The sequence below is a fragment of the Lissotriton vulgaris genome, chromosome 5 (genome assembly GCF_964263255.1).
Source record: "Lissotriton vulgaris chromosome 5, aLisVul1.2, whole genome shotgun sequence".
NCBI lineage: Eukaryota > Metazoa > Chordata > Amphibia > Caudata > Salamandridae > Lissotriton > Lissotriton vulgaris.
The window spans coordinates 374,490,971-374,517,025 of record NC_141693.1 but is presented as its reverse complement, the minus strand read 5'-3'; the positions used below and the strand labels follow the sequence as shown (position 1 = coordinate 374,517,025).

General features: G+C 45.7%; 1 protein-coding gene across 1 annotated transcript in view; it reads right to left on the bottom strand.

The window, feature by feature from the left end:
- The window catches only part of CHD5 (chromodomain helicase DNA binding protein 5), a 1,029,381-nt gene that overhangs the window by 123,828 nt on the left and 879,498 nt on the right, over positions 1 to 26,055 (bottom strand). The window contains exon 37 of the mRNA XM_086921723.1: positions 9,142 to 9,274. Within this exon, the coding sequence (XP_086777849.1) occupies positions 9,142 to 9,274 (133 nt within the window). The remainder of the gene's footprint in view (positions 1 to 9,141; positions 9,275 to 26,055) is intronic.

Sequence of the window (26,055 nt, the reverse complement as noted above, 5' to 3'; positions counted from 1 at the left end):
GCAAATCAGGAAATATTTTGCCCTTGAGCCTGTGTTGTACTATAGACATGGGTGTGAAGGTAGAGAAGCTGTTCAGAGGTGCACTGAGATGTGTCCACAGAGGGCTTCTTTATTAATGGGGACACAAGGGTCCCAAGGACTTCCCAGACACCCTTCCTGTATGCAAGTGCAGTCTCTCACTGCTCCTGCTTGCAGGGGGATTTCTTCTCCCTTTTAGATCTGAGGGTGATTATGGTAACTCAGTCAAAGGCGGTCTAACTGCTTCAAACAACCAGTCTGCCTTTCACTAATGTGATGTCCCCAGGGCTGGCAGGAGTGTGGGTCTGACTTGTGGAAGCGCATTATCTATAAAAGGATGTACGACGCACAACAGACCATGGCAGTGTACCCTTTACTTAATATTTCCCCAGGTGTGCAGAAAATCCCCAGGTGTAAGTATCACAGAGTGCTCCTCTCTAGGCAAGAGGATCTTGACAATTATTTATTTACTTTTTTTATGGAAAATTCTGATAACCATTCATTAGTGACTTGAGCGTACTTTGGAGGTGACACTACATATAAAGGTGGGTGGTAAGTAGCTTTATAATCCACATTTCAGAACCAGGGGTGAACCTATCTGGTTTCTTGTAATGATGGTCTGTATTAAATTGTACCCCTAGTTGAGGCAAAAACCTTAGTTCAAGGAGTCCTGAGTGGTTGTGTGAGGGGACAAGCTGCCCTTAGGCATCTGACCAGGCAAGTCAAATAGGGTGCATGCTCACAAACCTGTAACTTGGCAATACTGACATATTGTAGTTCTTTTACCGCTCTTATCTGTGTTTCTAAATTGGCCCCTACTTTAACTAGACATGAGGGCCCAGATTTATCAAGGGCTTGAGTTGCCCTTGCGCCACTCAAGGTGACACAACGGCAACGCAAGTCCTTAAGTGGGATTTGCTGTGCCAAGCAGAGCTAGCATGTGTGGCTCTGCGTGGTATAGTAAATATGGAGTAATGCAAGACATCAAAATGCTGCAATTTACAGGGAAGGTGTAATGAGGAAAATATGTTTATTTCTTCTGTTTTTTTTCCTTTCCCCTTTATTCTGTGCCACACATAGAAAGAGGAAAAAGACTCAGAGGATTGATTTTGTGCAGGAAGGTGTCCCTTCCTGCACAAAATCAATCCTTCCTGCAACACCGGCACACTAGCACCATGGCGCAAGGGTTCCTGCATTGGCGTTTGGAAGCAAATAGTGCGCCAGCAGAGAGGGAGAGCAGGAATGGGCCTTATCCTAATAGATAGGGCGCATTCCTGCCATCTGCATTTGACACCTCGCAGCAAGTTGTCTTGCTGCGTTGTGCTACATCAAATATTGATAAATATTTGACCCAAAGTGTGGAGTAGGTGTGTGAAAGTGACCACACTATTCTAGAAAAAAAGCACTTGTCTAGAGGAATATTGTGAAAGGAAATAACCAGTAATAACGATTTTTGTTTCGATTTGAAAATGTAGGGTACATTCAAGGTGAACTGAGATGCATGAAGAAATAACAGGACCTATTCACAAAGGCATTTGTGGTACATAAAGTAGGACTCCTGTAGTACACTTTTGCATACTGTTACATGCCCTTCTGAATTGGCCTCAAAACATCTAAAATGGGAATAAAATGGGAGTATTCAGAGAATATCCATATGTCAACATCTTTGCCCTTTTGCTAATAGGAAATTAGATATTTCGAGCCTCATTCAGTAAGCTAGGTAAGAATATGTAAAAGAGTACTCCTGAAGAACTCCTTCCTGTACTATGTGAAGGTCAGTCTCTTGAGTAGACACGTGAGGACAACACAAACGCACTTGTATTATTTTGTTTCACTATCGAGAGTTTCTAGTGTTGTGACTTTTTCAGTACCTGTGAAAATTGCTTGCGTCCTCTCAATTGCCACTGAAGAAATTGTTTTACCTACAGCTCTTAGGCAGGGCCTTCTTCCTAACACTGGCCACATATGACTGTCAACCAAACAGTGTGATGCCCTTTCGTGTGTGATGAAGCATCCGAATTGCAGATACACTGGAGGAATTGCCAACTTGGTTGCAAAATGAACTTAAAATGCTATGTTTTCATAGATGCTTTCAGGGTCTGCACCATTAACGTTGCCAAAGAATAAAATATTTCAGTTATCTAGCAGATTAGGCGAACCATAAATGAGTGTGGTGGAATTATAAAAATATCTACCCATGTACCAAACTTTTAAATCGTGCAGAGACTATGACCAACAATTATAGATATTTTAGAGTCTTTTTAACAAATGCAGTTGCAAGTATTTCCACCCATCACTTTGTCAAAAATAAAGATTATTTTGTATGATAGATTCTGTGAATTTCCTTTTGTCGTTTTATTTATTTGAAAGTTGTGCAGGATAGGTGGTGCGATGAATGTGGCATATAGATATTATTGGTAATGCATTCAAGTGAACCCAGCTAGGCAGCATTAAAGCACTGTAACTGACTTTGGGGGCCATCGGAAAAAGGTACAAGGAAGAGCAGTGTGAATGATTCGTGTATCAGTGAGCGGGGGAGAGTGGAGGACATTTTTGGTGGGTTTTGCTGTTGATAGGCCAGAAGAGATGGAGTGATCCCTAAAGCTGGTCAATGACTAGTTCGATTTAAGTGATATTGAAATGTTTCTATGTTACCAATGAAAATCACTCATTCACTCAGTCCCTCAACTCACTCACCGATCAAATCATACGGTATTATGTATAGGGCATGTTAGACCTAGCACCATTGACATGGATTTCCCCTGTATTCTATGCCTTTGCCTCCTGTGTGTTGCTGTGTGGTGGACTTCGTTTATGCTGGTCTAGATGCTTTGGGCACTTTGCCACTGGTGTGGTGTCCATTTGTAGTGTTTTCACTGTGTTACTGTATGCATGCACAAATGCTTTACAAACTGCCTTTGAGATAAGCCTGGCTGCTCATGCCAAGCTACCAAGGGGGTGAACAGGGGTTATTTTAGAAGTGTGCCCTCCTTACCCTGACTAGGAAGAAGGGTCCCTACTTGGATAAAGGTGCACACTAGAGACCCTAATTTCTAACAGGGCAATAGATAACAAGCATTTACAATGCAATGGTCTCCGCATTATTAAAGGTAGAGCTATTGGCATTGCTCGTGACTTATTTTTTTAAATCATAAATAAATAGCATGGTCATTTACATTGCCAATAGCTTAATTGTTAAATAAATGGCATTGCACTCTGAATCTGCACTCTGCACTCACACTCTGCACTCTGCACTCTGCACTCTGCACTCTGAATCTGAACAGAGCCACACACACACAGACAGACAGAGACACGCACACATAGGCACAGAAAAACCGGGATGACAAGCAGGGAACAGAGGCTCTGTCTTGATGGCATCAGCAAAAAGAATTGGCAAAGGAAAGAGATCCCCATGGGCAAAGTCAAAGAGGCGAGCCGAGACCCATTGGCTTATTTTCCTTTCTTGTCGCAAATCTGTTCTATCTGCTTCATGCTGTCACAACTTTAAGAGATTTACTGGTACAATGTCAAGTTTACCTGTATGCAGAAGGGCTGTTATCCATCTGTAGTCCTGCAGGCAGTCTTTGCCCGTTCACTTTTGAAAGCACTGGGCTGCAGGGCAACAACTTTCAGCATCGTGTTTATAAAATGTCGACGTTGAATATCACACTAAACTCTCAAATTGTTTCCGTTTAGGATGATTCTGGTGTAGGCTACTGATAGAGCATCCCGGATTACGCACACTTCGTGTCAATTATTGCTTGCAGAACCTACTGCGAAAGTTGTTGAGTTTAATTAATTAATCATGTAATCTTATAATCGCCCTGCCTGCCCATAACTTTCCATTTCCTCAGCCCCAACAGGTTTGGGAGCCGGTGACTATTCCCAGTTCATTAACTGACTGACCTCTGCATTAACATCCCCTCGGCCTAAAAAGCACTAGCAGCAGGAAGCAGCAGGCTTTCATGCATGTCTGAAGCACTGCATCTGGGTTGTTTCTGCGCTAAACAAGAAATTCAAGATAAGCAGTAGTTCTTCACTTATATATTCACAAACTCAAAGTGTGTTAGGTAACTGATCTACACTGCATTACCATCGGCTCACTAGACTCAGACAGTAAGAATCAGAAACATCCTATTTCTTATTTCACTGAAATCTATTTTTAGAGCTCCACCAAAGCCATGCCTTTTAAAAAGTGGTTAAAATCCATTGCTGTCCGAATTCTTCTTTCGACCATTGAGCAGTCGATAATTCTCGATAGCAGTGCATTTCAGTCTGGCGCACTCACAACAGTATAAATCTCATAATTAGACAATTGAGATCAGAGCTCAATCCCGTGATGTCTACAGACACAAAATAAATACAAGTCCGGCCTCCACATGACAGCTCAACAAAGCGGCACTAAAACTTTCAGGCACTCCTTGAATCCTATCCGGAAACACTGTCCCTCTATACAGCTCTTGTAGGTCTGCATGGACTACATCAGGACAATCGTTGCACGGCAGAAAGGGGCTTTAAAGATGGGAGGGGGGCGCTGGTATCCTTGGATTGCTTGCCCAGGACGGTGGGAGGGGGTTAAGCGCTCGGGTCATCGCGGAGCTGCACAATGGTGCTTCAACGCTGGCTTCGGCCGGAGGCGGGGTGGGGGGAGGGGAGGGGGGGCTCGCAAGGGAGCGTGACACATGTTTCCTAAAGAGTGACCGAGTGAGGCGGGCACCAATTTGAGGCGGGGGGGGGGGGGGAGGCAGGGAGCTACGGCGGGTAGCGGGAGGAGATTGCCGGTCTGATGGACGGGGATGGTTTTGTGGTCGTGGGGGGCACGGGGCATCTTTGGCGGCCTAAAAGAAATGCTGCTGGGAAAGTGAGGCTTGGGATGGCTGGTATCACAAATAGAATAGAAAGTCCGCATATGGTGCGCCGAGCCAATGAAAGTTTTCGCTCCACTGGGGTTCACACCATGGTTTTTCTAAATACGCTATTTGTGGCTCCATATTTCAAAATGACTTTCTTTATGCAGGGCCAGCAGTTTAAATTGACTTAGGACAAAACACACATACATGATGCATTGATGGAAGGTTGCCGGTCTGGTGGATGGGGACTGGTGGTGGTCTTGGAGGGTACAGGGCATCATTGGCGGCCTAAAAGAACTGTTGCGGGGAAAGCTAGGCTCGGAAGATGGCAGGGGATGTGAGGTGCTGTCGGGGGAGAGCACCACTTGGCACGGAGGTGCCAACTGAGTCCTGGGTTAGGGGCGTGGGGATGCTCGGGGTGTGGAGTGGGAGCCCGTGCGTGTGGGGTGGGCACGGGTACCACGCACACGTACACGATGCATTGATAGAAGGTTGCCGGTCTGGTGGATGGGGACTGTGATGGTCTTGGGGGTACAGGGCATCATTGGCGGCCTAAAAGAACTGTTGCGGGGAAAGCTAGGCTCGGAAGATGGCAGGGGATGTGAGGTGCTGTCGGAGGCTGTCGGGGGAGAGCACCACTTGGCACGGAGGTGCCAACTGAGTCCTGGGTTAGGGGCGTGGGGATGCTCGGGGTGCGGAGTGGGAGCCCGTGCGTGTGGGGTGGGCACGGGGACCACGCGGGGCGTGCGGCAGCTAGGCAGGACGTGGGCCGCACTCCAGCACACTATGCGGTGGTCGGGTCTTTTGATTGCCACTTTTGTAATGCACCGTTTCCTAAATCTTGTATTTGTTGGCTCACGATTGTCCTTTTGTAATGCACCCTTGCTGCCTCTTGTAGTTTGTTGGCTCACGATTGTAATTTTGCTTCTTTAATGTAACGTTTGTTTTGGACTTTGCTCACTTAATTGGTCTCATGTATCAGCCCTGTCCCTATTGTGAAGCGCTCTGACACCTTCGGGTAAAGTTCGTGCTATATAGCATGGCATAAATAAATAAATAGATAAATAAATGGCACTGCGTGAGGAGAGCAAGGGGGAGGTAGAGAAAACGGCGCCAAGGGGAGGGGGAAGACAGGTGGGGGTCACCAACACGAGCAGCAAGAAAGCCGCTGCCTCCTCGCTCTGCCTGGGGATGTCAGCTCGCCTAGGTCCCACTCCACTCACTAGTCGGCGCTTTGTCACCATCGCAGTTGAAAATGGCGACCCCCTCCCGACCAAAAGCAGTTACTGTCTTTCCCGAAGTGTGTTAACAGGAGCGGACAAATGGGGCTTTAGCTGTAGTTTAGTTGCAAGATAGGAGCGGAGGCGGAGGGCTTCCACTAAATATCATTGGGAGTGAGATGAATAACGATTAGAAGGAGGCTTGTGAGAAGGAGGCTCATGGAAGCAAGCAGATGGATGCAACGGCCGACGCGGTCAGGCCGAAATGGCTGCCTGCAAAGCTCCGAAATTTTCGGATTCGGGGGCGTGTTTTGCTGTCCTGAGTGACGGACAACGTCACTGTCTAAAGAACAGCAAAACTTACGCCCCCAAATCCGAAAAAGACGGAGCTTCTTTGGAGGAAGGGCTCTCTCCTCCAATGGCTGGCCTCCGTTTAGGAAGCCAGCCAATGGAGGAGAGACAGGGCAGGGAGGCGGTTTCTTTATCGCCCTACTATACAACATAAGATCTCCGGACCGGTAGGGACTGCTAGATGTCAAATTGAATTTATCCTCAACATTACTGATTATCGGATGCGATATCAAACTGAATTTAAGGATCGAGGAGGAAGCCCTAGTTTTCATAGCGGCAGCTGTACTCCGAATATTAATATTAGCCGCCTGGAAAGATATAGAGGCTCCAACATTTCAAATGGGCTATGTAGGCTTCTCGGCATCCATAACATTGAGGGCACCCTCTATGAACTCAAGGGCTTAAAAACAAAAGAGATGGGGCTACGGCTTTGGGCACCAGTGGCTAGCTGGAGAGCGGCAAGGATGAGGGGTTACCCAAGCGGGATTGCAAATGCTCTGCCTTAGGATTTTTCTCTGTATAGTCTATTTTAGTTAGAATGCTGTTTGTAGAGACATGAAATGTAAAGAATTGGCTACGTTTTGATGTAATTTAATTAGGAAGAATCCTGCTTTTCTTTCGCTTCTCGTTTTCCCTTTATATTTATACGTGGCCATTATTTGTTTATGTATGTCTGCTTGGCATACTGCATTTTCTGGAATGAATTGTATTTTGTTATGTGATATGTGTACATAAACTCTCATTAAATAAAAAAGAATAAAAAAAAAAAAAAAAGATCTCCGGACCGGAAGCTGCTTCGCAGCTTATAGGTCCCTCGACCTAAAAACAGCACACAAGTCAATCGAGTGGAAAGCAAGGCTTCATTGTAAGATGCATAGTAGGATTCAGGGATGTTTTTAAAATTGCTAATATAGATTTGGCGTCACTATTTGGGAAAGTGTGGACCTTAGAAACACAATCAGGGCTCCCTTGCATGTATGAATACATCTTCTATAGTTCTGAAGAGGGCATTGTTCTAGTTGGCCATTAAGTCGGCATTGGGCAGCCCAACACCTTGTTGATCATTCCCTTACCTTTTCATGACCTCCTTTAACTTAAAGGACAAGTGCAGGTATATTTCCAGTTTATATAATGAATGGTCTGGAAACTCTAGAATGACTGAGGCAAAGGCCGTGGTATTTGCAAATTAACATTGAATTTCACAAATCGTATGCCGTTTACAGAGTCTGATCAACAATGGAATACATTGAATCCATGTGAGTAGAAGAAGTCCATAAAATATAGTTAAATTTAACAACTAGTAATAGAAATATTTTCGAGAAGATGTGTGAACTGATACTGGCTAAGTTAATTCAGTAGAAGAGAGCAAACAGGCGAACAGCAGAGTTTTTATCTGACTTTTAACCAATTTTCTCGTCATTGTTTTCTAACCTGACTGAAAAGATTATTTTTAACATTCTTATGTTAAGCATGTGGCACCTTATATGAAAGAGTGTCGGCCGAGCATCTCAGATTTGGTGTGAAACTACCAGCCGGATAATGCTTGGGCTTCAAAATTCTGGTGAGAACTTTACACCCACTAAATTGCAATAGCAAGCAAATTTTGTAGAAGTTGGAATTGAAGTACAATGCTAATAGTGCTTGGTATTTCCCATTTTAAGGTATGAATACAGTGAATTTACTCGAGTAATTTGCACCCTAATTGTAATCACACTTGGGGTGCAAATAGAAGTTTGCGCACAAATGCATTACTGGTCCATAGTGATCACGGCATTGGTTGTCATGGCTAGAATAATTACACGCCCTATAGTGTGGACCCCAAAAAGTTTTTTATGATGTCTTGTGATGTTGGCCTTGAGGGTGAATTAATGGTTAATGAGGTTTCGGAAGATAATATCAGTGCTAGGGTTTTTGGATAGCTTTGTAAATGAGTACCATTCAGATTCAATGTAACACCCATTAGAGAATGGGGAATGCAGCTAGCTGAAAAACGCAATATGCTGAGCTTTGGCTGGTGGGAAACTCACAGTGGTGAATGTATTACTCATTACGATGAGCGGCTGGGGACAAAAATCTGTCAACTTTGGACTTTTCTTGACATGTAGATTTTAACAATTCTTAGGAAGTGTCCTTTGTTAGTCAACAGGCGCAACAAACTGTAGAAAGGGGACGCAGCTATTTATACTCTCTGCTGCCTATAAGCAGGACACGGGAATTATGTGATTTTGTGGCTGCAGTGTTTTCTGCATAATTAAGGATTTGCTGCATTGCCACATAATACATCATCTGCTGCTTAATCTACAGATTTGAACAAAAAAGAAAGTTGTTTATAGCTCAAACTGATCAAAAGTTACAAAATATAGATCAACAAATGTTGCCTTTCAGTGGGAGGGCCTTTACACAGGTTGAAGGGCCCTCTTTCTGTTGCTTATTGCTGTATTTAGGTATTAAACTGGTACTAATGAGATTGACACCTTTGCCCAGACAGTGTTAATTAGTGCAAAAATGACAAAATAAAAAAATAATACAGTCACAAAATATGCTGGATCAGGCTACATAACTTGACTTTTCTTACCGCATAATTTAGTCAACCTTGATGCATAATTTGGTCCTCCCCTAATGCATAATTCCAGTGGCCCTGCCTTTGAGTCTGTAAAAGGAGGTGCCAAGAATTTAGCAGGGTGCTTCAGTAGAGTAAATACCTTGAATCTTCGGGCGAGAAACTTATTCTTCATCTCCAGGTAGTTTCCCTTGTGTATTTCTGACTTGAAAGGCTCATTCAGAATCATGTAGCGGGTATCGTTCTGGATGTCCTGCCACCGGGCATACCCATGGCTATGCGCAAGGTCAGCTGTTAAGGAGAACAACCTACTGCATCTTCAAACTTGAAATTTACATTGCTGTTCAGCATCCTTTCCTGTGTAGGCATCACTGGCTACAGAGGAAATAGAATAGGCTCACAGTTCGGTGTTCAAAATAATGTACTGAATATATAAGAACAATGACACAAACAAAAATGAATTCCATTTGTCCATTTAATATAACTAATGCTTCATTTTGGCATTTCTTTCCAAGTTGGTTCAAGTTTGATCGCCTTTCGTGAGAGAAACAACCTCCTATTCATGGTAAAACTGTTCACATCTGCTTTAGGGCTAAATATGCCACTTTTGCGTCATTTTTAACATGAGAAAAGTGACGCAAAAGTGAGGCAAGGGGCTTGTAAATCTGCCCCAGGATGCTCTGGCTCTTAGCCTGCACCATTTCTGGCATTGCAATTGAACAGCTTCAGTTTATTGCTTCTCAGGGCTACCCTCTCGCTCACTCACTGACCTACTGAGACTGAATGCCTGTAAAACCGCCCAACCCAATGTGCCTACTATTTTGGAAACAATATGTACTGCTATTACGGGTTCGAGAACTTATGTACCAGTGCAAACAGATGTGCATAAGAAACCTCCCAAAAACACTCTTGTCCCACTCCTTATTGAAATTTGCTTGAAAATTGTGCAGGTACAAATTCCACGTTGAACAACTACCCCAGCATAGTTAGTAGTGTTTCACTTTTAATGATAAATGCTTATCAACAATATTCTGACAGTGGATCATGAGAAAAGTGACGCAAAAGTGACGCAAGGGGCTTGTAAATCTGCCCCAGGATGCTCTGGCTCTTAGCCTGCACCATTTCTGGCATTGCAATTGAACAGCTTCAGTTTATTGCTTCTCAGGGCTACCCTCTCGCTCACTCACTGACCTACTGAGACTGAATGCCTGTAAAACCGCCCAACTCAATGTGCCTACTATTTTGGAAACAATATGTACTGCTATTACGGGTTCGAGAACTTATGTACCAGTGCAAACAGATGTGCATAAGAAACCTCCCAAAAACACTCTTGTCCCACTCCTTATTGAAATTTGCTTGAAAATTGTGCAGGTACAAATTCCACGTTGAACAACTACCCCAGCATAGTTAGTAGTGTTTCACTTTTGATGATAAATGCTTATCAACAATATTCTGACAGTGGATCACATCTCAACACTGCCGTTGGCCCGATCACGTACCATTAATTAATCTTCATTATTTTGCCTCCTATGTTTATTCATCACAGTGCCTCATCACCCTGGGGGCAGACAAGCTGGTCCTAAAACTTAGGCTTACATTATGAGTTGCCCAGAGCAGTATCTTGAGGTTTCGTGACGATTTGAACCCGTGTTTTCAACACTGTCGTAAATACATAATTTTGGTATCAGTGAACCGCAAATGATCCATTTAGTATATCCTGGTGTTTTCGCTAAGCTACGAGCAAGAGCACTCCTGTTACGAGCACATTTCTGATCTACCCATGGCATCTATCTTAGATCACGGAAGCCATTTTGTGTTTCTTGCCCTCACATAGACAATGGACACGCAGTGACCTCTCTCACTTAAGGACACGTAAGCTTTAGCCGGAGATTCACCTTGCTAGTGACACGTGCACCTTAGAACAGAACACGCCATGGCTACATGACTCGACAGAAACTGTCTCCTCTGCCCGAGGCCAGTCCTGCTATACTGGTTCTCGTGTTCGTTGGCCTGATCATGATTAGGCGGCCGAAGCTGGTAGCCTTGCCCATTTACAACCCACAAACATCTCTTATCCTGCTTTTCTATCTTCTGCACCTGGCTCTGCTCCTTTCCTTCTGGGCCTTTATTAGGGGGAGGTAACGAAATTTACGATGAGGCGGTCCGGGTCTTGAATGAAAAGTTGACATGGGATTATGATGGAACAGTGGGAACCCCTCGTTCGTAATGTTTTGACATCAGATATTATTGACGATTCCTGTGCAACGCCAAATATTTATTGTTTAGGACACAAAAGTTTTGGAATGTACCAACATGTAAAGAATTTGCCCGAAGCCCAATATTCAGTATATAAGGAGCAACCCTTTTTGTACAAATCGAACAGGCTCCTAGAATCTGCCCGTGTGTAGTTTTTGTGACTTCTGTGTCCCTGCAGTAATAAACCTTTGGTCTTTGACGTCACCATCGAGAAGCCCGTGTTTCTGTTTATTTGTGCACCGAGACAGGTAGAACTCCGGGGTCTTCGGGTGTTATCCCTGACACCTCTGGACAGAACCAAAAAGTCCAGAACTCCAATTGGCGCCCAACGTAGGGCGACGTCATTCGGTACCGGTCCAAAAGCCTGAAGAGTTCGAGAAGCTTCGTGTGAAGATTCCTGAGGGAGGCGCCCCACTTCATCGATCCCGGCATATCGCAAAAGTGGCCCGACGTTCTCTTCCACGAGGGTTCCCGTTCGGACGGCTGCAGTGGTTCGTTGCCTTGACCGTCGCCCTGTCTTGGACCCGAGGTGCAGTCCTTAGTACGGCGAGACAAGACGGGTTTCTCCTTGGTGACGTCTTCAGTGCCTCAGTTAAGTATTAAGTGGTTGCTAGTTGGTTATCTCATAAGGGTTGTTCCTGTTAGGATAAAATCCTTTTTAGTTCTTGGTTTGGTTTGGTTTCGTAAGATTATCACTGGTTGTTCTAGTTACGATAATCATTTGGTTTAGTTCTGGGTATCGGTACATTTGTTCGCTTTGGTAGGCCTAAGTTCTTGGTTCGAGTGCGCACCTTTGTTTGTGTTTTTGTCTGTTCTGTGTTCCGGATTATAAAATGGTAAGTCGGAAAAATTGTATGTTGTCGTGTTTTGGTTGCAACAGTGATTCCCGGTTGGAGGACTCATGTCTGGTTCCTCCGATTGGAACTCCTCTTTATGATCTATATTGTAAGTTTGGAGTGGGTCCTATATCTTATAATGAGGTATGGGTCCGATATACGGAGAAAGACGGTGTCCTTAGTTGGCCACTGCATGGTAGTTTTGAACCCCAAGTTATTGATAATTTAGAAACGAAATTGTTCAAGAAGAAAGCCCGGCCGGCAATGTTTGATTCTCTTCGCTATTGGCGAAAAGAATCTAAACAGAGAGAAATTAAAAAGTTGAAGAAAGAACAAAAAGAACAAGAGTTGACTTTAGAACAGTCTGCTAAGCAGCTGCAACTCAACGAGTCTGAGAAAGCAATGGAGGTGGCCAATAGAGAGCGTAATTTAGCGATAGACAAGTGCTATCCTGTTCTGCCATCGAGTACAGCTAAGATAGTAGAGGACCCCGAAAACGATCCTCTGTTGTCTTACTTGTTACGGTCACCCCCACCGTATGCACAGGGTGCTACGGCTCCACCTTTACCGGTTGCTGGACAGCCTGGTATTCCTGCTCCTGCTCCTCTGAATCAAGCTCCTGTACCTCCTGTGGTCAATGTTAATGTTCCTTCGGCACCCCCTCTTCCAGGGTTGCCGGCTTCTTTACCTATACCTGTATCGCTTACACCTGTTATTTCACAGGCTACTTTGCCTGCTACTCCTACTGCTCCTGTTCTATCTGTTCCAACTGCTACTTTATTTTCTGCTTCTGCTAGTGTTATGACTCCACTTTCTGTTCGTCGGAGAATCACTGATTCTGTCTCTAATATTCTATCTCCCTTCTATAAAACTCTAATTAAGACTCCTGCCTCTGACTCTGTGCAGAGACGTAGTCAGCTTCCCAGTACTGAAGAACGGGGAATATTAGATTCCACAGCTCTTAGATGGATTTCGAAAAGTGGAAGATATAGTACTAGAGATGTATTAGATACATTTATGAAATGGAAAGAACCGACACAACGATATGTGTTCGATGAAATGTGCTCTCTTTTGCGTGAGGAATTGGAAGAGGATGACTCTGAATCAAATTTAGAAGAATTAATTAATGTTCAGAAAGAGTTCGCTGCAGGTATGATAGTTGGTCAAAATATAAAAGAAGCGATGGAACTGATTTTAAGTTATAGGAATGATCCATCACTTCGTTCACCGAGGGAGTTAGAAAAGCGTAGTACGAAGCAGAATCGCCAATCTCCAATGAGGGAGGTTCCTCCAATTTGGCGCGAAGCTGTACAAGCTGACGTACCGAATGGTATTGCTGCCGCTCCGGCCCAATTCCAGAGAGTGTGGATACACATTCCGTGGAAACGAGCCGAAGTGTTAGCGGTGAAACAGGCCTTGCCTGATCCACGTAAGAATCCAGCCGGATATTACAAAGAGTTAGCGCAGACAGTTGAAGCTTGTGTGATGAATTTAGCGGACATTGACATGTTATTTGGGAATGTAGTTCCGCAACCAATTTGGGCTAAAATTCGTAAAGAGAATCATCCAGTTGCCCTAGGTGGTGATTGGGCAGCTATAATTGCAGCGGATGGTCAGCAAATAGGTGGTTCCAAACCCGAACCTCTAATTGCTAATTTGCCCGGTAGAATAATTGACTTAATGAAGACCCTGATGCCAGCATTACGCGTTAATTGGGACAAATTGTCCGCATGCAGGCAAAAGAAGGACGAAAGTGTTTCCGACTTTTTCACAAGGTTTGAAGAGACTTTCGTAGATCATAGTGGTCAGGATATGAGTACTGAAGGGGGACAAAGATTATTCGTTGATAAATTTGTACACAATCTGTTGCCAGAGCTTAGTAATAAATTGAAAGATTCCGAGAGTGCGTGGGCTGTCTCTACGACTGCGCAAATACTTGCGACTGCCCAGTACTATGAAAATAGGGATAAAGAAGAGAAAGAAAAGTCAGAGAAGAAGACGAAAGATTTAAAAACTAAAGTTCTTTTCCAGCAAGCATATCCGCCTCGCACGAATCAGACTAATACGCAGCAAGGGTCATATCAAAGGACAGATTATAATTCTCAGAGACCGCAATACCAGTGGAATCAGTGTGCATATTGTAAGAAAGAAGGTCATTACAAAAATGATTGTCCAGTCTTAGCGCAAAATAATGCTGAGGCAGCTCAGAGAGGTCGTGGTGGTTATATGCAAAATTCTAGGGGTCGAGGACGAGGTGCTATGCCTCCACAAACGAACGATCGCCCTTCTAATCATTTCGATCAGCGAAATGGACAGTCTGCTCAACAAAATAGATCTCAGCAATATCATGTTGAAGACTATGGTGAAACTGGTGAAGGATTTCAGCAGAGTGAGTACTAGGACAGCCATGGACAAAGAGAGGGAGTAGTATCAGTTCCAGTAGATCAGAGTGGGCCTTATGTCGCAGTAGCAACATCAGGTGTAGTCGAACCGTTTCTGTTGGATACTGGTGCAGCAAAAAGTTCTATCATACATGAGAAACTCCCTGGCGCACCTTTGTCTGGCTTAACAAATGTTTCTGTAGGTTTTTCAGGCGCCCCTGTTTACAACCCCGTATCTGGTCCTTTGTCTATTTCTGTTGGACCACGTCAATTGAAAGCACCCTTGATTTTGACGACAGGTTGTAATGAAAATCTGCTTGGTTTAGACTTGTTAAAACGCCTATATGCGACATTGTACTGTTCTCCGGAAGGAGTACAGCTTACGTTAGGTAAAAGAATCACCTCTCCGATGTACTTGTCGATGGATGCGCTCCCACCAGAGCTGCGTTCTCTCCCTGATACTCTTTGGGCGACTGGTCCTAACGATGTAGGTCTTTTAGAAATTCCACCATATGTAGTCACTTTGAAAGCGAATGTCAAATTTCCACGAATCCCACAATACAGAATCTCTAGTGAAGGTGAACGCGCACTTTTATTAATTGTGCAAGGTTTGATCAAGAAAGGCGTAGTAGAAGAAACTAGAGGAAATGTCTGTAACAGTCCTGTATTGCCAATTCTGAAACGTACAGATCCTTCAAAGCCTCCAGTCTATAGGTTTGTAATAGATCTTAGAGAGGTTAACAAAATTGTGATTCCACAGTTTCCTGTGGTTCCGGACATAACTGCATTGTTAACGTTGATTCCTGCTACAGCCACATGGTTTTCAGTTATCGACTTGAAGAATGCCTTTTTCAGCATTCCGATAGCCGAGGAAAGCAGAGATATTTTCGGCTTCACTTTAGGAGGTCGAAGCTTCAGGTTTAAACGTGCTCCACAAGGGTATTGTGAGAGTCCATCCATTTACAGCCAGGCATTAAAAAGTCAGTTAGATTCCTTTGTACTTCCTCCTGGTTCTGCTTTAGTGCAATATGTAGATGATCTTCTAGTGGCTGCCGATGACAAGGAAACTTGCAAAGCAGCTACAATTTCCCTATTGCATCATTTGTCTAGTTTGAATCACAAGGTGTCACCTTCGAAAATGCAATATTGTTGCCAAGAAGTGACCTACCTAGGTCATCTCTTGTCAAAGGAGGGAAGGAAGTTGACCCCAGAAAGAATAAAAGCAATTACGCAGATGAGTGTTCCTACCACACAGAGAGAAGTACGTGCCTTTTTAGGTATTACCTCATACTGTAGGCAGTGGATCCCAAATTTTTCTCTTTTAGCAAAACCGTTGGTAGCTTTGACTGGGAAAAATGTTCCGAGTCCAGTGCCATGGTCTGCCGAATGTCAGGAGAGTTTTTCTGAGTTACGAAATGCACTGTGTTCAGCTCCTGTGTTGGGTACACCTGACTACAGTAAGCCATTCACGCTCTATGTTCACGAGAGAGAAGGTTGTGCGTTGAGTGTGCTGACACAGAGATTTGGTGATAAACAACGCCCTTGTGCGTATTTTTCATCAACATTAGATCCAGTAGCTAGAGCGTTGCCTAGTTGTTTGAGAGCTACAGCGGCAGCTGCGGCTTCCATTCGACAATCTGCTGGTTTGGTAATGAACAACATGCTAGTGGTCATGGTTCCTCATGCTGTGGACACACTCATGAACCGAACTAAGACGCAACACCTTACCAGTGCTAGATTATCTGGCTATGAGCTGACACTGCTAGCGAGTCATATTCAGATCAAAAGATGCAATGTATTGAATCCAGCAACATTGTTGCCGACTAGTCAAGAGTCGAGTGATTACGAACCTCATGACTGTTGCTTCAGAACCGAGGAAGAGACAAAAGGACGAATTGATCTTAAAGACACTCCGTTGTCAGATCCAGATGGCACGTTGTATGTTGATGGGTCTTGCTTTAAATTGGAGAATGGTGATGTGACTGCTGCCTATGCGGTAACGACTTTGAGTACGATTGTGGAGACTGCAAGAGTAAGTCAGAATTCTGCCCAAGCTGCGGAATTGATCGCGTTAACGAGAGCATGTGTTTTAGCTAAGGGAAAGAGAGTGAATGTGTTCACAGATAGTCAGTACGCATTCGGCGTGGCCCATAGTTTTGGCCGTTTGTGGAAAGAGAGAGGTTTCATTACGTCCCATGGGACGAAGATTCAACATGGTCAGCTAGTTAACGACTTGTTGGAATCTCTAACCTTGCCGACTGAAGTTGCGATTGTAAAGTGCAGTGCTCATAAAGCAATCACGGATGATATTGGTCGTGGGAATGCTTTTGCTGATGAGACCGCTAAACAGACAGCTAGAAATATGATGAGTAGAATGTATGTTGCTACGTCTGCAAGATGGATTTCTGAGTCTGGAATGTGTGAGGACACAGTGGAAAGTGTGAAAGAAATTCAGAAGGAGGCGACTGAGGAGGAAAAGCTTGCATGGAAAGAGAGTACGGGTAAATTGGACTCGAGTGGGTGTTGGATTGATTTGTCGGAACAACAGCGTTGGATGTTGCCTGATGCGTATGTGCTTGCAGTAGTAACAATGGCACATGGAGCAGCGCATATCAGTTCTAAAGGGATTTGTAAGATGTTGGCTCCAGTCTGGAAGAATGATGGGATTAGTAAATGTGCAGAGAGAGTGGTGAGAAATTGCATGGTATGCCTGATGCATAATCCTGGCAAGGGAATCCCCACACCTGCTGGTCATTTCGCTCCTCCTTCCTGTCCCTTTGAAGTAATTCAGTTAGACTTCATTCACATGGATCGTTGCAACAATCTAAAGTACGTCCTAGTGGTAGTTTGTGCTTTCTCCAGATGGATCGAAGCATATCCACTGAAGGACAATACTGCCCTGTCCACTGCCAAAATCCTTCTCAAAGAATATTTCCCTAGATATGGCATGCCACGGATTGTATGGTCAGATAACGGAAGTGAGTTCGTAGGGAAAGTTATGCAGAGTGTGTGTGCCGGTTTAGGGATCAAACAAAAGTTCCACAGTGCGAACCATCCCCAGTCTGCTGGTTTAGTTGAGGGCTATAATGGCACCCTCAAGCTGAAACTTGCTAAAATACAGGCATCCACAGGTTTGTCCTGGCCAGATGCACTACCCTTGGCTTTGTTATCAACGAGAGCGACTGTACATTCTAGAGTAGGGCTTAGTCCATACGAAATAGTTTTTGGTCGTCCCGCCAACGTTTGGGGAGTGCCAAGGCCAAAAGAATTCTGTTCTCTGGAATATCCAATGTTGATTGATTACCTTTTCGACTTGACTGCTAAATTGAGTCTTATTCACCAACAGGTTTTCGATGCATTACCAAAGCCACCGGAGAGTCCAGGTCATCAGCTGAAACCAGGAGACCAAGTCGTCATTCGTAATTTTGCAAGGACGAAAAATCTTCAACCCAGATTCGTCGGCCCATACCAGGTGTTGCTAGCAACGAGAACTGCTATTCGTGTGGCTGGACGAAAAAACTGGATACACACGACACACGTCAAACGTGTGCCGCTGCCACTTCCTTATGATAACTGGGTGAAGAAAGGAATTGGTGCCTCCGAAACAGAACAAATACCCAGGTTTATCCCTTTCAGCGATGCAGAACTAATCACTGACACATCGAACTCTGACTCTCCTCCTGAAACTGCTCTTTTGAACTCTGAACATTTGTCATCTGCAACAAAAGAACATTTGCCATCTGCGAACCTGAACATTGCAACGTCTGCTGAAAATACACTGTTTCCAGATCAAACAACTCCTGCTAAACTGAGATACAATTTACGATCTCGAAATATGGACAAATAAAGCAGAAAACTGCCTATTTTATACATTTGAATTTTGATACATTGCCTCCAGCCAGGAAGTTTGCTATTGTTTTGTTGTTTTAAAAATTGCCTTGCCGTCTGGGTAGCCGTAGGGTCGTGGCTGTGTGCCTAGTTGAATCTGCGGGGGTCAGACACAAGGTCGATCTTTCTGTTTGTTCTGGGAACTCCCAGGGCTGATAGAGGCATTTTCATCTACGTACACAACATCAGTGGTCGCGAGCGGATTGTAGAAGATGGAGCTTCCTGAGCTGCAACGAGAGAATGTAATTTATGTTCGCAGAAATAGACTATACAGAATTCTTCACAGCAAATGCTTTCTAATGCAATGTGCCGTTACGTTTTTGATTGTTTTAATAACGTTGGTGGGTGGAATCGTCTTTGGTGTGCATTTGATTTTTATGCCGGTAACTACAGTACCTCCCCTTGATCCTGCTACTTCTACTGTTTCTTCTATGCATTCTTTTCACTCGTTTCCTGAACACGAGCAAGCTCGACGCTCAGAATTTATTAATAACACTTTTGTACAGCTCTTACATCAACACCAACTGGTAGTTAACACTACAGACTGCTGGGTGTGTGGCTTGATACCCCACACTATGGATAAAGGCATTCCCTATCTAGTCTTGCCTTTTAGCTATAATGGATCATTTCAGGCCTTCCAGACCATTTTTGCCTATGCCCTTGAGACCTATCCTCCGCGTCCACCACGTTCCACTAAATACAACTCAGCCAACAAAGCTTTAGTACAGGGAATTATTGACATGATTAAAGACGTCAATAATACTCCATCTTACCCTAGAGATGAATTACGGGTATATTTGAGTTGGAACTCTACAGAGTATCGCCTTAGTTTGGGAGAAAGCAAGCGTAAAAGCTCAACTCCAGTCTGGGTCGTGCCTCACCGAGGTCAAGTCTGTTTGCAAGGAAATGGGAGAAATTCGAGAGCTCAGCTAGGGAGGAGTAAGTGCGTTGAGACTTACGTGTTTCCGTCTAACTCTTCCCCTGCCTTCCTTACTGCTAGGGGTACCTACTTCATCTGTCAGGACAGAGCATATACATGGCTGCCTGCTGACTTTTCAGGTTCATGTTATATTGCTCGGTTGTTGCCTCCAACATACACTGCTTCTTCAGATTATCACAAGACCAGAGTAGCAAGAGGTGTTTTCAGCAAGGAAGATACCGCTGGTCAGGAAGCTGGAGACTTCTTCAAAGGTTTCCTTCCGTTTTGGGGGCCTATGGCCAATAGTAGAAATCTACGTCAGCTAACACGGGTAGTTGAATCTACTATTACAGAAACTGCTGGTGCCCTTAGTAACTTAACAGCTGAGCTTCAGGCGGATCGACTCATGACGTTGCAGAACCGTATGGTTCTAGACGTAATACTTGCAGATCGAGGTGGGGTATGCAGAATGATCCAATCGAGCTGCTGTGTTTTTATTCCCAATAATGCTCCGACTGTCTATGAGGCGATCTCTAAGCTACACAAGATTTCCGACTCTATACACGTAGACAAGGGAAATTGGTCCTTCATGGAGTGGTTTTGGACTCTGATATCAGCATGGGGATGGAAGGTTCTGATGGTCATTGGTGTCATCCTGGTATTTCTATTCTCATGCTGCCTGATTATCCAGTGTGGTCCCGCTTTGTGTAGTCTTTGTGCTGCAACATGTTTCAGGATACCACCTGCGTTTGTGGAATTTTAGTTTGCGATCTAAACATCATCTGCGCCAGCTTGTCACCTATGCACTACGTGCACGGCAGCCATTCTAGGTCACCTATGTACTACGTGCACGGCAGCCATTTTAGATATCATGGTCTCCCTGTCCACGATCGATCGCCAGCGCGCCTCTCTGACCCAGCAAGCATCCTCCGCGCACCCTGGCTCCCCCTCCCTCCTCCTTATGAGCATGACCCTTCTGCATGACCCTGTCCTTGGGAGTCACGCCAACGCCTGACCAACACCTCCTCTCCTCCCATGAATGCCCCTCTGTTGATAAACCTCCCCTCTGCGCTGGATTGCCCATGCAGCATGAATACCCCTCCATTGATGGCCCCTCACCCCGTGTCCAACTGTCCACACAGGTCCGGGGCCACTGCATAAGCCGGGAGATATCTTTTACTGACCCTTATTGTATGAGGTCGCTCTCCTTCAAAGGACCCTCTATTGATCCAGGCCTCCCCGCCCCCTGTGATATGATCAGGCGCACACATCCTAAGACTCGACGAAACACTCAGCTGCGTGATGACCCCCTCTCTTATCAGCAGGTTGAGGACCTCCATTGTGAAGGTATATGGGGGTGGGATTAACACGAGGATTACGGGGATGTCTTTTCCTTGCCTTACAAAGTTGTGATTGTAATAAAGGAAGGTCACATGCCATAAACCAGTGTATAAGAGGCCAGGCCTCTGAGAGGCTGTTAGAGCACCTCGAGACGATACCTTGTTGTCTGATCTGATGTGTTCTGCTCCGTCGGAATAAACTTCTGTTTCCTGCCTTCTGGTCTCCGGCGCCTGCCTCATTGCTTGGTAAATTTGAATGGTACAAGGGCGGTTAGCGCCGGGCAAAACTTGAGAAAGGTCCTAGCCCTACCTTTTTCTACAATTGGCGTCCCAAAGCGTGGGGCCCATCAGCGACACGTGGATCCAGTGGGAGAGGTCCCGATGACAGAGTGAACGACTGCAACGATCGGGAAGAGCTCATGTCCGATAGACCCTCGTCTGACAGCCGATCATCCGACCTTCACTAGTTCTGAACAGACCTCTCTCGAGTGATCTACGGTCCTGACTGGGAAGCATCAGGAGTGCCGCGAACATCACGAAGGAGAGAGGACGATCGGGCGCTGGATCCAGAGGACAGGAAACCGTCCATGCGGTCCGGGTAAGGTCGTGTAAACACGACGAATTAAGGAAACTTGTTTTGTTTGGATAATACTAGTATTACGCTTTGTTGAAACCTCTGGAGATTCGCTGTCTGCAAACGGGGAAAAACAAACAGGCTCTCTCTTTGCAAACAGTGAAGGATAGGTAACGCAGACTTTTGTCCCTATTGTAATCCGTCGTGCCTATCTTCCTCCCCCACTGTTTCCCGAACTGTCGTTCGTGGATTATTGTCTGGAGATTCTTTTTCTGCAAACAGGGAAGAACAAGGTCTCTCTTTGCAGGTAGAGAAAGAGTGGGTAACGATAACTTTTCGTGCCCACTTATTCTCCCCACTGAATTGTTTGATTGGCCGATTATTCGGTATTGGTTCGTTTGAGGTATTTACCGCCGGCAAACAACGGAGAATAGAAATATTCTGTCTAGTCTTTGCCCGCCGTGATAAGATAGGTAGTGCAGACTTTTTGTCCCCGGTGTAAACCGTCATGCCTATCTTCTCCCCACTGGTTGGTAGCCTGTTTAGCCCGGACCGCTTATTAGAGATGAACCATTCAGCTCCACTGGAGGGCACCCATAATAAGGACATGTTCACTAAGTATGGACTAGTCGCTATAGCTTACACTAGACTATGGCATAAATATACGAAAAAGAACCCTGAAAGTCAGTGGCCACTGATAGGTTCCTTTAGTGAAAATAAAATAAAAACATTAGAAATAGCGCTCCAGAAGAATAAGACCACGCCCACTATGCTCGACAGTATCGGCATGTGGCGCAAAGAAACGGAACAACGAAAGAAAAGAGAAGAAGCAAAAATAGGGAAAGAATTACGAAAGGCAGCCCACCTAGCCGCAAAGCAACTAGAAGAGGAAATAAAAGAAAGAAAAGAAGCTACACAAAACCAAGAATCAGGGTCGACAGGCCAATATCCTGTTAGGACCCCCTCTGCGCTCTACCCTGAACTATCCTCCAAACAACGGGCAAACGATGAGCTATTGCTAGGTCCACCAATCATCTACATGCCCCCTCCATATGCTCCCAGCCAACAAAACCTGCAAGCCCCGAGTGTGAGTGAAAGAGACCCTAGTGCTAGTGCACCGGCCCTCACGGCCTCCGCACCAGCCGCATTAACAACTTCGTCAGACGACCCCGAGGCTAGCAAACAATCATCAGCCAGGTTAAGTAGGTTAAGCAAAGATGAGCGGGATGGGATCAACGAAATAGCAAAGACATTGGTAGAACGAAGGGAGAGCGAAGAATATACAATGAGCGTATATAATTCACATGCCGACAGCCATAGACGGCATTTCATTTTGCGGTTCAGCTACCACACCCTGAACGCGTATGAAGATAGGTATCAGAGTAAGGGTCCCGCTAAACTAACAACACTGTATAGGAAGATTGATGTTGGAGATGGGACTGAACGTGAGGCGACGGAGCTCTTCATGCAAATGCTTGAGGTCTTCCGCCACCTCGCGGAACAGAAACCAGAAGCCAAGGTTACGGTCCCTGAAACAACCTCGGCAGAGGTAGCCAATACTATGATGCCTATCAGAGAAGCGGCTCCTTACTGGATCCCGCCACGGGGCCAGGGAACGAGCGATGATGTTAATAGTGAAAATGCAAAGGGGAGGGTTGTGTACAATTGGGTTTACCAACCATGGGACCGACAAGACATCCTAACCTTTAAGCAAACCTTGCCCGACTTAAGAAAGAACCCGACGGCATTTTATACCGAATTAGGCACAGCCTTGGGTTCGACAATAATGACTTTAGCAGATATTGACTTGTTCTTTGGGTTATGCCTGCCAGCTGATGTGTGGAAGCAAATCCGGAAGGTCGACCACACGGATCTGTTTGGACATACCTGGGACCAACTCGGTAAACTAGATAGACAGCGAGAGCCGGGGAGTAAACCAGTGAAGGACATACTGGAACTCCCAGACAAACTGGTCCAGAAGTTAAAAACCCTGGTCCCGGAAAGAAAAGTAGACTGGTCGATAGTCACGGCCTGTCGACAGAAACCCCAGGAGGATGTGTCAGAATACTTCTCCCGATTCGAGACCGTGTTCTCCGACTACAGTGGCCAAGACATGACCACCGCAACCGGACAGCACCTGTTTGTGCAAAATTACGTAAAGGGACTAACACAGGAGGTCTCCCAAAAACTGCAGACGAGTGAGAGTAGTTGGGGGGCCTCCAAACCCGCAGCTATCCTTCAGATGGCTCAGTATTACGAGCACCAAAAGAATGAGAATGATAGGGCGTCCGAGAAAAAGAAGAAAGATTTAAAGGAAAGGGTAATGATAGCCCAGATACAAGGTATAGCGTTAGGACGGGAACACCAAAGGGGGAACTACCAATCAACCACCCCCAGAGATCTACCTCCTAAAGATCACACCCCAGCACCCCACACTGGACGTAGAGACGTTAGCAATGACCAATGCGCCTTCTGCAAAGGGATCGGTCATTGGAAATTCCAGTGTCCAGTTCTGCTAGAAATGAATAGAAATAGGGATTCCAGGGATGTGGCGGGTGGTCCGAGGAATAGAGTACAGGGACGAGGGAGCCCCAACGACACCAATAATGACAGATCAGGAAGACTGAACACATTTGACCGTCCCCGACAGAACCAATATCAGCTATCTGAAGGTGAACATGCCCCCGACTTTGCATAGGACTGCCAGGGGCAAGGGAGGGATCCAGTTGAGCTCTGTGTTGACCAGCAAGGTCCTTATGTCACCGCTAAGGTCTTGGGTACAGAGTCTCCATTCTTGGTAGACACTGGGGCGACACGTAGTGTGTTATCAAAACGACTGATTCCAAGGGCACCCTTGTCTGGCTCACACATAACGTCGATAGGTTTCGATGGGACGCCCTCCACTAACCCCCTGTCCGTACCTGTTACCTTTGACCTAGAAAACAACACTACTGACGCGACATTTCTACTCTCCTCCAACTCCCCTGACGCCATTATGGGCATTGACTTACTGAAACATTTTCGAGCTTCCATTAGGTGTTCCCCAGATGGAATACGAGTCATCCTGTACGACAACCCAGACATGCCCAGATCCCGTCCCCCACGACGCATGTGCTCCATAACTGACGCTGACCTGTCCCTGCTTGACACCCTGCCTTCGTACCTGTGGGCCAAAAATGACTCTGATGTGGGGCGAATGATGATTGATCCTATTCACATAACTGTACGACAGGACGCTATGCTCCCGAAACTCCCGCAGTATCGGATATCACCAGAGGGTGAGAAGGCACTGGTAGCGATCATTCAGTCTCTGGTAGATGCAGGAGTGGTTGAAGAGGTGGTTAGCAATGTCTGCAACAGCCCAATCCTACCTATTGTTAAGAAGCAAGGTGAAGGAGATGAGAAAGCGTACCGCTTCATCATCGACTTGCGAGAGATTAACAAAGTGGTTGTACCCCAATATCCTGTGGTCTCTGATATCACCACCATTCTAACCCTCATCCCGTCCACTGCCACCACCTTCACTGTTATCGACCTTAAGAACGCGTTTTTCTCTATCCCCATCCATCCAGACAGCCGTTACCTCTTCGGCTTCACTTTAAAATCCCGTTCGTACCGATTTTGTAGAGCTCCCCAGGGGTACACTGAAAGTCCCAGCATTTATAGCCAGGCCCTCAAAAGACAGCTGGATGCCTTCCAGCTACCAGAGGGAGTGGTGTTGATCCAATATGTCGATGATATCCTTTTGGCGGCCGACACCACCCCGCTTGCAACGACAGCCACCGTCCAACTCCTACACTTTCTTGCAGAGAATGGCCATAAAGTCTCCAAAAAGAAGTTACAGTTCTGTCAGCCACAGGTGACTTACCTAGGCCATCTTCTGTCCAAAGAAGGGAGGAAACTTACACCCGACCGAATCCAAACCATCCTAGATACCCCCATCCCGAAAACACAAAAGCAGGTCCGCTCTTTGGTTGGCCTAACCTCTTTTTGCAGACAGTGGTTGCCTAATTACAGCCTTATTGTGAAACCATTACTCGCCCTACTGACCAAAGATGTCCCCTCCCCGCTTCCTTGGACCGCTGAGTGTCAAGCCTCCTTTAAAGAATTACGGGATGCACTCTGCTCAGCGCCCGTCCTCGGAACGCCGGATTACTCCAAACCCTTCTCCCTCTTCACCCACGAAAGGGAGGGATGCGCATTGTCTGTCCTAACGCAATCAATTGGTCCTAAGCAGCGCCCTTGTGCCTACTTCTCCGCCACTCTTGATCCTGTAGCCAGAGCTTTGCCTGCCTGCCTTCGAGCAGTAGCCGCCGCTGCTGTCTCTATCCGTCAGAGCGAGGGAATTGTACTTTCCAACACTCTCACAGTGCTAGTACCCCATGCAGTTGACACCCTCTTGAACCAGACCAAAACCCAGCACCTGACTAGCGCACGACTGACAGGGTATGAACTGACGCTACTTGCACCCCACATCACACTAAAGAGATGCACGACTTTGAATCCTGCCACATTGTTACCCCTGCCTGAAAATGACCCCGGCATTCCTCCCATCCACGACTGTGTGACCCTCACGGACGAACAAACTAGGAGTAGGATTGACCTCCGAGACACTGCCTTCCCTGACCCCGATGGAGAGCTATGGGTAGACGGCTCATGCATCAAACTCCTAGATGGTACCACCTCAGCTGCCTATGCAGTAACGACAGCCCGAACAGTAGTTGAGACAGCTTGCATCACACAACGATCTGCCCAAGCAGCAGAGCTGATAGCCCTCACCCGAGCATGCATCATAGCCGCAGGGACCACCACGAACGTATATACGGACAGCCAGTATGCCTTCGGAGTGGTCCACCATTTTG